The following is a 14,157-nucleotide window of genomic DNA, read 5'->3' on the forward strand; positions in this document are numbered from 1 at the left end:
AGTGTTAAAATAGAATTAATAAAACATATTTTTCTTTGTAATATTTCTTACGTATAAACTATCAGTGCCCATTAGGTCATCATACTGAGATGCTTCGTGAGTCTTCTTAATGTGGTGTTTCAGTTTATCGTGCCTGGAGAAAGCTTTATCGCATTGCGAACAAGAAAATGGCCGTTCTCCAGTATGCACCAGTTGATGTCTTGTTAAATGAGAAGCTCTTTTGAAACTTAAAGAATTCAGAAATACAGATCTAATATGATCAGATCTGGCAAATTAATAAATGATTTTTTGGTGTCTTACCTTGATGTGCATAGGGAGCATTTGTATTTTCTCTGTTTTAAAGACCAATTGTAGCTTCTTCTGGCGGCGGCGGACATGTTTGACATTACAGGGGCAGAAATTAATCCGGTCGTCTCAGATTCATCTGTTGTGGGTGGTGTGATGTCAGTGTTAGATGGTGTATCAGATGTATGTGGAGGACTATCTAAAAATAAACAGTTCATTATATGGTTTCTATTAGGTATTGGAATTTATTCGTAGTGTTTTCTTTTCAATATAAAAAGTAGATTTAAAATGAAGTTGGATAAATATTATTATTTAAAATATTGTCAGTCCCTAGTTATTTTTTCTTAACTTTTCTACAGAAGGCGAATACGATTTGGAAAAGTTCGCCCCTTCCATATCAATAAATTGACACACTTTTTAGAAACTTTATAAGAAGTTCCAGTCCTGACAGACCATTTATTGGAACAAGTGGTAGTTGCACGATAGGAATTCTCATTGCACTGTTGATTGTGAATGTACAATTGTGAATATTCATTCATTTTTCTACATTTCTAAAACTGACCGAGTTACAATAGAGCCTGTGAAAGAAATTGATTCGCGAGATAATTTGGCACTTAAAAGGAATTCTCTTTTACTTCCTCCCACAGTTCATCGTTTATTGATAATATTCAAGAAACACGCACTGCTGTTGGCTCACATAACGTAAAAGCTGCAGCAGCTGCATTTTACATGTACTTTTTGTAACCTACTGGAATAAAGTACCTGCTCGAAGTTTTTTGATTGGTGAATAACGTATGGACAAGTTAAAAATCACAATTGAGTATTGCATTTTTGAAAGACATTCGATATTAAAAAATTAACCAATCATCTAGTCAACTTCATTTCTACTAGAAAAATAGACCCGATATTCTGAAATTTATTTGTTTTGTTAAGAAGAAATTACAGCCTAGCTGTGGAATGCCATTAAATAGGTATACAGATATAACTACTTTAGTTATAATAAAATGTAGTAAATGAGAAGAATAAATGGTCACGTTATATAAAAACTAGGTAATCTTTTGTAAAACGCTACGAATTAATTGCAACATTTAACAATCAGTTTCAAAATAAGTACCCGACTTTTTCGATTTATCAGAACATGTACTAATCCTTCTTTCATTCGATGCGTTTAGCTCTTTTCCATTGGTAGAGTGTGTATTTGCGTCAATATCATCTTCTTTAAAATCAACGGCAACCCTCTTTTGGCCTCTAAATCTGGTGTCTCGTCCAGATACGCTCAAAGACTTATCATTCTAAAAAATACCAATATCATAATGTCAACGTATTATTTTTGTCAATATTTTTTATAAATGCCCCTACCTCATCCAAAATACTCGTTACCCCAAAATCTTCAGCAACTTGGCACAGTTTCGATATCATATCTGATGAAATGTCAGTAGCTCCACAGTAAATGAGTTCAAGAAAACATTTCATTTGATCGACTGTCACGTCGTGCAGTATATATGCAATTTTTGGGTCGGGGTGATCAGAGAATATCTGAAAAGAAAAACAATGAGAGCGTTGACAGTAATAGATGCACATTGTATAATTACCTTATTGAAGTAAGTGCTGCATGAGGCCAATATGATTTTATGAGCTCTTACTGAACCATCTTTACAGTGAATAGTGACATCGCTCAGAGTTTCATCATTAAGCAGTTTCTTAAGCATTATGTCTACATTTTCTTGGTACTTTTCTTGAAGAAGTCTAACAGATTTCACAGGGGATTTCATCTGAATTATAAAATGATATTATAAATAAATATTATATTATGAATAATAAAATAAATATTATATAAAATCTATTATTAAGTATTCATGTATTGTATACAATATCAGTAGTTTTTGTGTTTATTTAAGCTATGACGTCATTACGCTCGTCTATTATATTTCCATCGATTATCGGCGATATTTAGGCTGCATTTTTGGTTTTTAGAAACATCTGTGTAATAGCCGCGTTCGGTAATATGAAATAAAACTATTCGAATAAGATCAGTGTTTCATCATAGATTCAGCAGAATTTTTATTGGAGAATTATCTCTAAACTGATAAAACAATAAATTTGGATTTTTATAGCGACATTCCGGAAGAAAACTGGTTTACAGGAGAAAAATATTTAATCAAAACAAGGTATCCTCTCGTTTATATAAAAAAAACAGTTTTAAAGTAAAAATTAGGGAATTACAGTACGAATACCAACATCCATCCTACTCCTCAGACTAGTTCCCGCTCTCTTCCACCTACTTCTGACTGTTCCTGTACATGGAAAACAACACAAAAGATAACAACGGTCGTAGAAGCCGTATACTAAAAGAAAATGTAAGAAAGAAACTAAAAGAATACGTAAACGAAAAGATCATTGAAATTTTCTTTAGTTTTTAGAAAATATCTCCAGGTTATTTGTGCAAGATAGAGTAATATATCCTCTATGTTTTTAATTCAAAGGTAAATGAAATTAAATGTCAAAAATAAAACAATTGAAACTGTTATTACTGACAACGTGAATTATATTTTTTAATATCAAATCTAATCACTATGGAAAAGTACTAATTAAATTTTGTTGCAATTTATTACACCAAATTGTGAACAAATAAAGTCCATTCAAATATTTACATTTAAAATGCTATTTAAAACATGTTGTCAAGTCTAGGCATATCAGCATATTTTAGGAATTAATTACTCTATTATAATTTTCATAAAAAATACAAAGTTTATTTTCTAGGTTAAAACGCCATTGTAGGCAACAATAAAATTCCTTAAATAGTTATAACCAATAACATAATAACGTTTCGTTATTAACCAAGTTTTAAATATTCATAAAAGAATTTTATTTTTTAAAACGTATAGTCGTTGTTAGCTCCATGCAAATATAATTTGCGATAATAAATATCAAGCGAATGCATATCATTAAAAAAAACAATACGTTTTAGTTTGGAATAGATTTTTTTTACAGAATTACTATATATTTAATTAATTTATTGATTATTCGTTTTTTATACATCAATTTTAATTAGCAATTTGTAATATTTGCACTAGTTTGCAATAATCAAGCACATTTTATAACAAAAATCGGTTAATGAATTAAAATATTGCTCTTATTTCATATATAACATAACAGTTTTTGCTTCCTAGTTCAAATAAATCTCTTCAAACAATGCGTCTATACGCATAAAAAACGATATGCCTAGAAACTATAAGTAATTATATTTAACCTTGCAGCTACCATAATAATATATTTTATGTAGTCACAAACGAAAGCACATGCTGACTTAAAAATATTATATTTCGGTCGAATATTATCAAAACGCGGCTGTTGACATTGTAAACGTTGAATCTAAACTAGAATCACCAACACAGTTTATTAAAAAAAACATACCTTGACTGTCGGACCGTTTTAAATATATTTCCTGCAATAAATGGCGTAAAATGTGAAAGGTGGGACGCCCAGCCTTCGCGTTAGTACACGCGTTCGAACACTGCACACCCTTGTGGGCCTAAGCGAGGGGGACCTTACGGAACAAGTCACGATCGATTCACTGGTTGCCCCCTCCTGATATCCACACAAAATACCCTCTGGAATTAATTCGGGTGGGACGTGGCGTCGACGAGTGAGCGGCGGGTACCGAGGAGGGCGTGGGGACCCCTCTCTCGGCTGCCAGAAGAGGGGGGGCCGCGACACGAGCTCGAACAGCGTCTGGTGGGACGACGGGGGGACCTGCGTAGGAGGTAACTGTTAAAATTCTGTAACAGTTTTGTTATTTTTATTATTTGCTGATGGGAGTATATTATTTTATATTGTGAGAATTTCTTTCTTGGCTTTGGATAATGTTGTTAAAATAATTTGTATTGTACTGTATTGTACTGTATTGTGTTGAAATTATAAGGAACCTGCTAGTATAATTATTAACAGAGCACTAAAATTAATTAATTAATATAGTTTAAAATATACTAGCTTAATTTTACATGTACATGAACACTTATATTGAAACAATATTACAATTATACTGAAATAATACATACAAATCAAATAACATAAAACGTTCTAGTTTGACTAAAAATCTTATTTAGGAAAATTAATATTTACCTGAATTATTAGAATGTTAAAGGAACAATAAAAATAATAGAATTATTTTTATAAATTATCTACAATTTAAAAAAAATTAGGAAACAATATTTTGAAATATAAGGCAGGAAAATTAGAGTTTATATATATTGACAAGTAATATTTGTCATTTGTCAAAGGAGCAGATAAATATCAAAGTTTTAAAAATAATAACTTTATAAAAATATTGAAATTTTAATGTAGTTAGTTAATTATTCATTGATTCAGCTATTTGTGTGTAGAAATCAAGATAAAATTAATATTATTTTAATTAAAATTGTTACTGTCGGTTTTTATAACGTCCTTAATTTGGTATTTAAAATAAATAAGAGATCTAATATACAAACTAATAATTGTTAATTAATTGACAGATGACATTGACGATTATTCGGAATTACTTTCTTATATGATTGAATAAATTAATAATTATATAATTTTAGATTTTTTGACACGTATGTCTGAACCACAAAAATTGTTTAAAATTAAAATTTTTATTTCAAAATATTAAAAATAATAATATTGTTATTGTAATTCATAACATCATCATTTCTCTGCATTTATTTATTCACATTGGGATTGTGGTAGTCTTTGTTCGCCGCTTGCATATAAAACATTTCTCGAATATGTATTATATATATATTCCCAACATTTGAAGAACATGAAAGACATCATCTCCATCTTCTCATTGATATTCTAGCATAGTGTCAGTTAGAGTAAATTATCCTTGAATTGAATATCGATTTTTATCAACTGTTTATTGGTATTCTTTTATTTTTTTACAATAAAGGTTTTTTTAACGTAAACAAATCTTGGTTTTGCCCTTTTAGGTTATTTGTTTTATTTTTTAAATTGACTATTATTTTTCTATGAATGTTGGAAGAAGTGTAAAGTGTGTAAGTGTATTTACTGTTGTTGTATTTAATATTGTACGGTAATAACATTTTCTATTTTTGGTAATAATAAAATCTCGAATGATTTTTTGAGTTTGTGAGTAAAAATGAGTTTTTACCTTTAATTATAGTATTTTTCAAAGGTAGCCATGTTGTTTTGGTGACGTCTGTATATCCTGCGGCTTTTTGTTAAATCATGAATGCCATATCACCAATATAATTTATCATAGAGTGAAAAAACCTAATACTAACATACCAGTTTGGGATTATTAACAAGCATTCAACAATTGACCAGGTCCACAGAATAACAGATGTTATTGAAAAAGCGTACTAAAGTAAAAAAGTATGCTCAGATATATTCTTAGATGTAGCACAAGTCTTCGATAAGGTTTGGCATGAAGGCCTTGTTCATAAACTACAGGAAATGTTACCAAAACAAAATACCGAACTATTAAAATTGTACATTACAACCAGAATGTTTAGAGTCAAACAAGAAGAAGCTTACTCTACAATAAAACAAGCTAAAGCAGGTGTACCACAAGGAAGTGTACTGGGACCAATGCTTTATCTATTCTACACTTGTGATATATCACAAAGGGAAAATATTACGATATCTACATTTGCTGATGATACTGCGATTATAGCTGTATTACGAAAATTACAACAGGCAAGTGACAATATAAATAATTGGACACAAGCTTGGAAAATAAAAATTAATGAAAGTAAATCTGTGCAGGTGCAGTTCACCTACAAACAGACCGTACAAGCACCAATCATATTAAACAATACTATCATTCCATATAGCAACAACGCTAAATATCTCGGAATGAATCTTGATGCAAAATTTCGCTGGAAGGAACATATAAAGAAGAAAAGAAAAGAACTGGAATTGAAATATAGGAAAATGTACTGGCTAATTGGAAGAAAATCACAATTATCAGTACATAATAATGTACTATTATATAAGCAAATACTGAAACCTATATGGACATACGGAGTTCACTTATGGGGATGTTCTGCAAGGAGTAATATAAATAAAATACAAATTTTTCAGAACAAAGTCCTGAGAAGTATTGTGGGCGCTCCCAAATAGTATAGGACTGATTACCTACATCGAGACCTTCAGATACCCACAGTCAGTCAAGAAATCAAGAGAATTGCAAGGGGGCATGAGGAAAGACTCCATTCTCATAAGAATATTGAAGTATTGCAGCTTTTGGTTTGCAGAGACTGAGATAGAAGCGATGGGTCCTCCTAGTTATATACCTAGATTGAAGTTATCATAAAGATAAATTGTAGGTTAGTCGGAAACGACTAGTAACAATGGAATAATAAAATAATTAAAAAAGAACATTATAATTTACACGATCGAGCATCACGTCAAAATGATAAAACTTTATCATTAAAATGAAGATGTTATCCCAAAGAAAATACCCATCTATGACTTGATAACTGAACAAATGTTTAACTGAATTAAATTCACCAACTTGTAAACCAATCCACCATCCACACCAACCAAAAAATCACAACAAATGTAGTATTCCGATTAAAACATTTCCAGGTTGTTTGGAAAATGACTGTGGTAATGAGATGAAAAATGGAATGGTAATAAAAGTTATCATGATATCGTCTGGAAATTAAGAAATGAATTAAAATACTGTGGACCAATTTCATTGCTACTAGTAATATCCAAAGTATCTGAAAAAATCCTTTTAAAAAGTTTAAAAGCAATCAAAAATAAAAAAATCCATTACATGCATATCAGTTTAATTTTATGACCAAAACATTATTCAAAAAACAGAGTTCCTTCGAGAAATAAGTAAGTAAATTAAGCTCGGAAGTGGACAAAGATGACTCGCTATGGAAAGCAACTCGGAGATTTAAAAGACCAATTATTAGAGCACCGCCTATTAAAAATAATCTAAATGAATGGGTTGGACGCAACGATGAAAAAGCTGAATCATTCACACAACATTTAGCTAACGTATTTCAACCGAATGATATAGAATCTACACTGAATATATATATCCTGTTTATCAGCCCGATGTAGATGTAAATCCGATTTCTCCAATGGAAGTTGCCACAGAAATTGACAATAACCTCAATCCTAAAAAGGTTCCTGGAACTGACGATATTTCACCTGGGTTATTAAAAGGGCTGCCATAAAAAGTAATAATCATGTTGACATAGATATTCAATACCTCTTTGAGACTGAATCATGTTCCGGACCTGACAAACCGGCAGAACAAGTTGAATCTTACAGGTTAATTTTTGCTGGCACCTGCGTATTAAAATTACCTGAGAAACTGCTGTTAAAACGCATTAAACCATTTATAGAAATACCAGATTTCCAGTTAGGATTTTGGAATCACCATTCGACAATCGACCAAATGCACAGAGTAACAGCGGTTGTTGAAAAGGCATTCGAAGAAAAGAAATACTGCTCTGCAGTATTCCTGGATGTCTCGCAAGATTTTCACCGGGTGTGGCATTTGAGATTAATCTACAAAATGAGCAAATTACTACCGTGGAATTACTGTCTACTGCTGGAATCATACCTTTTCGAAAGAAAATTTAGAGTCTTGCATAAAGGGGCATTCTCAATACTTAAACCTATTTCGGCTGGAGTTCCACAAAGTAGTGTCTTGGGACCATTTCTATATCTGCTCTATACTGCTGATATCCGAAAAACAAGAGTAATAGTACTTGGAACATTTGCTGACGACACAGTTATAATTGTAAAAGATGTATCTCCGTCTAAGGCTATAGAACACGTACAAGTAGAGGTCAACAAGATCTACAAATGGACTGGAGACTGGAAAATACAGCTTAATAGCTCCAAATCTGTTCATATTAATATTGCGTGGCGGCGAATTGACAAAAACTTAATTATATCACTTGACGGATACCCGATTCCTCAAGCAGAATCAGCTAAATACCTTGTAATATATCTCGATGGTACGTTAAACTGGAAACATCATGTGAGATCAAAAGCAGAGCAAATTATGTTCAAAGTCAAGCAACTGTACTGGTTAGTTGGAAGTTACTCTCAAGTTGATCTAAAATCAAAGAGACTGGTTTGTCAGTCAATCCTAAAGCTTGCCCAAAAACATCAAACCAACTAGTAAACCAACACATCCAAACCAAAGTTCTACGATTAATTATCAATGCTTATCGCTACGTAACCAACGAAGAGCTGCACCATTATCTTGGAATCTAATGGATACAAGAAGTGATCCAAGATTTAGCCCTAAACATGAAACAATGTTGCTAAATCATAGCAACGTTTACTAAATAACAACACGCAAGAAATCAGAAGACTGAACCAAAACACAGGGACAAGTTTACTGCATAAGTGTATTTTTAACTTTAGGTTAAATAGATTAGTTTTATTTTAATTTAATGCAAGTACAACCGAATAGTAGCAATAAATTAAATTATGAATTAAGATTGTACTAAGCATATCGAATGTATGATGTAAGTAATAATGAAAATAATGAAAAAGCTTACAATGATAAAAAAAAGTTGAAATTGCCATATTCTTGGACGCAGTGCAAGCCTTTTATAAAATCTGGCATAAGGGCGTATAAACTAATCATGTATTAACTCGATAAAATGCTACTGAAGCAATTAAAATAGTTGAATAAAGTTGAACTCTTGAACTTCTGCATCTTAACTAGGATGTTTAGAGTTAAACAAGAAGAAGCTCATTCAATAATTAAAGAAACACAAGCAGGTGCACCACAAGGCATTGTTTTGGGTTCTGTTCTTTGCCCACTTTATACATGTGATATACCACAAACAGAAAATGTTACTATGACTACAACTTCTGATGATACTGCGATACTTGCTATCGTAGACAATAGCGAAGAAGTAACTAGAAAACAGCATCACGCGACTAATAATATAACCAAGACGAGCCAAATATTGAAAATAAAAGTTAACGAGAGTAAATCAGGGCATATTAAATTCACCTGCAGCTAAACAGAAGACTGCTGTGATCCAATACAGTAACAATACTAAGTACCTAATGATGAATCTTGATGCAAAACTCCGTTGGAAGGTGTATATAAAAATATTTTTAGCACAAAAATTGAACCGACTTCAAGAAATAAATAAGGAACCCACTAAAAATTGAAAAAATAATCAAACTTAGATTTTTGACACAAAAAATATTTTAAAATAAAATATGTACATAATAATCGTTGTAATAACTAAATAAAAATAAACAAAACCCTTACTAAACCTATCTACTTCACGTATTTCATATTCCACTATATACACACAATTTAGCTTAATACCTACCTAAACATGTTTGTCTATTTACAATATTATTTCAAGTAGTACCAACTGATGACTTTGAAGCCGGTGCCGAGCCCAAACAATACAAAAATAATAATATAATATTGTAAAATATACAAAAAATTAAATTACCAACACAACAAATTTAAATTAATATAACTGTTTAAACAAATCTAACTTTTAAATACGTTTACATATAACTTGTAAATATAAAAATATTTCATTTTTCTCTTTTTAGTGTTAGATATTCAATCAATAAATTACGCAGCTATTTTATTTAATATTACAGTAGGTAGGCCAAGTCAAGATGCAGTCAGTATCAGGAGAAATAGGAATAAAGTAACAATGATTGAAAATAAAGAGCGCTTCAGACCCCGGGACCCGCTATCAAGCTTAGGTGATTTGACAAATGTTCTAACTAAACAACAACAAAAAGCTATTGCCCCCGCCGGGAATCGAATCCGCGACCTCCGTTTGGGAGATAAAAGAAAGCTTTAACCATTACACCATAAAAGCAGTTGTCTACAATATTTCTACGAGGTCTTATATGCTATAGTTAGTGCTTAAAAAGCAAACTGAATGGCTTTTGCACTGAACGACTCCCGATTTTCCATCATATCAGCTCAGCAATAACATTATACATAAATATCTGAATATTTTAGATAAAAAATATGTGAAAAAGTGCCTTTGAAAATGAGCATTTCGCTCGTTTCCTGAGTGAGTCGAAACTACAATTAATTATACAGCCACATTTATAGGTAAGCGTTAAAACCTCTTAACACTATTGCATTAAAGAATTTTGCATACGTCTGACAAAGGGACGGACGTTATTTTAGGGCTTTGATTATTTTATAAATCGCTCCGTAATATATCATATTACTTTGTTTGAAAATGCCGAAGACAACAGATATCCAGGGTCACAAATTGATTGCGGTTAATAGGTTATTTCGAAAAGGAACGAGATAATGGAGGCCCCCGTTTGCCGGTAAATTCCGTTAGGGAGGTAATTATTGATGATATTAAATAATATAAGTCCCTACAATTTTACCTAAAATGTTTTTTAACGGGTTGCTGCTGCGCTAAATATTAGTGTGGGTACTGTGAATAACATCGCTTACAAAATGAAGAATAATACGTTAAATTTACCCAAGAAAACCCGTCTACATACAAAGTGGGTGACGAATCTTAACCATTTTGATATTGGCTCTATTCGAGACCAAATATACGAAATGTATAAGAATAGTACGTACACAAACTGTTTTATTGATATAAACATAATTTAATAAAATTATTTTAGAGAAAATTGTCTGGAAAGTATACATAAATGGAAAGAATTAGGGACATGCAGCTTTTTGAGGGATGTAAGACATTCTTTCATATACTCTTACAGGGCATAGGGTTTAAATGGTGTAAAGATAACCTTCGGAGAGGTTTAATGGAACTTCCAGACATTGTCTTAAAAATAATTCGATTTTTAAAGGCATAAAATAAGACTAAGGAAGATACATTATTTGAATTTGTGTATCTTTGTAAAATGGTTTATGGTGGCACTCTTGGCAAGACAGTGACAAAAAAAGTGTAAGGAAAACAAAAATTAATGGGAAAAGCTAAAAGTTACAATAGCACTCGATTAGGTTTTGTTAGTCATTATATTTATTAATAATTAATTGCAGATCTATTTCTGGTCGAGAATGATATTCCATTAAAAACTGTTTGGATACGTGGAAGGAAGCATTGTCAACCATAACACCTTCGGTTTGGATGAACTTTATAAGACATACAGATGAAGTAATTGATAAATGGTGAAATCGTGAACATCTTTTAGACAGATTAGAAATTAACAGTTTAATGATTGAATTGGACAGTGAGTCGGAAAGTGAAAGTGACTGATGGAAACTTTCAGGATATGTGATAATGCTGTGCAATGCTGGAAATTCTGGAGACAGAGTGATGAGAGTAGAAACAACTAAAGGTATGTACATAACTAATTGAATATAATTATAGAAAATGATATTGTAAGGCGTGAAAGATTTGTGTGCATAGTTATGATTGTAATTGTTCAAAATTAAACATGAGCATTAGGTTAGAACGTATGAGGAGAGAATGAATACTAACTGGTTTGTAAATATGGTAAATGCATTAGACATAATTCAGTGATTAATTTTATGAAGAATGGTGTACACTGATAGTAGCAGAAATAAAATATACAGTGATACCAAGATGACTTGACATCATCGAAGTAAACACACCATCGAAGGAAATAAGTACTAAACGTAAAAAGTAAATATGCTCTCGAATGAAAGTAAAATACGTTTCTCAGATATACAATTGTTAATTAGGTGGATTAGGGCTCCAGGAAAATACCACTATATAAAAAAACGCACCTAGAAATCCTACCTCATGGATGGTGTGGAATAGAGTATTAATATTATTAATATTATATATATATATATATATATATATATATATATATATTAATATTATTATAATAGATATATTAATGTAAACAAAACAAATCTAACCTAAGTGTGTTCTTAAGTGTAGTTTTAAGTCCTTCGATAATATATGTATTAAATGTACTATAATGTTAAAATAAATTATATTTGATAACATTTTTGTTTATTTATTTGATTTAGATTAGAATTTTCTTGTATGTCAAAGCCAAACTGAACTGAAACTCAGAGTTGATGCGGCAACATTGCAATGTTTAGACGTCACAAATATCCATGACGCATTACTAAAAAAACTTTGAATATACTATACGTTGCGATATGTGGTTTCAATATGATAACATTGACAAAATGTCTGGTTTATTTTAATATTTCATCTCTATAACAAAATAGTTCCATTCTTATATTATTTATAATATTATTTCATAGTACTCTTTTGATCAGTTAGGGTTTGGGGTGACTATCTCTTGGAAGACATCTCATTAATGGCGTATGGTTATCCTTATCAGATTTTATTAAATCATAAAAATAAATTTAAAAAACCGTGCCTTAGTAGATTTGCACTCGCAGTTTTGGCTTTAGTAGGAGAATCATTCGATAACCTTGACCACTGAGCAAACTATACGAACTTATATAAAGTGGAAACTATAGCTGTATGTTATTATAATGTTATAATTGAGGAATACATATTAATATATTTTCTCGCACTCGTCTTGCTTGTGAATTAATCTAAGTACATATGAAAAGTAGTAATAAATTAATTTTTAATTAAGATTGTACTAAGCGTATCTAATAAAGATGTTATAAAAAATATGAACTTGTTAAATCGAGAATATACATTATACTTTTCAAATATATAAATAATTTACAAGAACTATAACTTTGGTTTGTTATTGTAATGTTTATATGTAGAGTAATTACATTTTTTTCCTTTCTAAATTATTTTAAACGAAATATAAAAAGTTACCTCATATCATATGTTTTATATTATTGGAGATGAAAAATGTGAGTCTAAAGGCAAATATCAGGTTAATTTGTAAATTGAAGATAATTCTCTATTTTATTCTTTAAATATACATATAAATTACAAAGATCGGCAACGTTGGAAATTCAAATCCTTGTGCGCATTCCATGATTCTCCAGAATTAGACTCTTATACAGTAGAAGGATTGTCTTGTCGCCTTGACTGTGTCAACCAAACCCAGCATAATCAAGTGAAAAGCAGCAAAATTAATATTTCAATTAAGTAAGTTATATTTAATGTTGAAAATAATATTTATATTGATGAAAAACATCTCTACAAGCATATATTGCAGGAAATTAAGTCTTTATATATAAATTGGATCATTAGTTGTATAATAACAGTTATGTTACCTTAATTAGAAATATGTTCATATTAATAAGAAATTGTCCGTTTATGTATTGGATTTAATGTATTTGAAAGTTAAATCCGGTTTGATCTTTTTATATTATTATTTGAACATAATGTTTTTAAATGAAAAGAATCAATTCAATTTATCTTATTCAATATTTTCATAATTATTATTCTGGTAAAGTAATATATATTTAATTAAAATATTTTAAAATATATCATATTTTTTTAAATACATTTTTAATAAAGAAATCACCTATTACATTAACACCATTGAGAAGAACAACTCTTTGTCAAGGTTATCAAAACCAGATTAGTTATTTCTAGCGTTGGGAACTTTCGACTGAAATTGAATGTTTAGTAATTGACTACTTTTTACTATCGACTGTATCAGTCGCTATTTATGGTTCGACTGTTTTGACTACTTTTTCTAGTGACTGTTTCAGTCGTGTACTTTTAGTTACTATTTATGTTTTTTATGTTTAAATACATAGATTTATATGTAATATGTATAGTTTTATGATTTTTTTGGTAGTTTGCTTGTAAATAACAATATATTGTATACTCATATAGCAGCATTTTGGAAAGATATTCTTCAAGATTGTTGATGTAATAGGGTAAAAAGATTAAAATTGTGAATGATAAATAGCAAAATACTTTTGACTATTTTAATGGCAATAATACGTAATATTTAGATTACTTTCTCGATTTTTGTTAA

The 14,157-nt window shown here is 30.5% G+C and overlaps 1 protein-coding gene across 4 annotated transcripts in view; it reads right to left on the reverse strand.

Moving 5' to 3' along the window:
* Positions 1 to 14,157, reverse strand: part of LOC143204876 (zinc finger and BTB domain-containing protein 8A) — a 42,132-nt gene that overhangs the window by 3,911 nt on the left and 24,064 nt on the right. The window contains exons 1-6 of one of the 4 annotated variants that reach the window (XM_076417798.1): positions 3,700 to 3,958; positions 1,878 to 2,057; positions 1,645 to 1,821; positions 1,400 to 1,577; positions 301 to 484; positions 52 to 199 (exon numbers count right to left, since the gene is read on the reverse strand). In XM_076417798.1, coding sequence (XP_076273913.1) covers positions 52 to 199; positions 301 to 484; positions 1,400 to 1,577; positions 1,645 to 1,821; positions 1,878 to 2,057 — 867 coding nt within the window. In that variant the 5' untranslated portion in view covers positions 3,700 to 3,958. Of the gene's footprint in view, positions 1 to 51; positions 227 to 300; positions 485 to 1,399; positions 1,578 to 1,644; positions 1,822 to 1,877; positions 2,058 to 3,699; positions 3,959 to 14,157 lie in introns of those variants that run through there. The other 3 variants (XM_076417768.1, XM_076417789.1, XM_076417779.1) reach the window with 3 other exon arrangements.

Source organism: Rhynchophorus ferrugineus, unplaced genomic scaffold (assembly GCF_030347505.1).
Source record: "Rhynchophorus ferrugineus isolate W39M unplaced genomic scaffold, kcgeb_rfMv2 rfM1, whole genome shotgun sequence".
Taxonomy (NCBI): Eukaryota; Metazoa; Arthropoda; class Insecta; order Coleoptera; family Curculionidae; genus Rhynchophorus; species Rhynchophorus ferrugineus.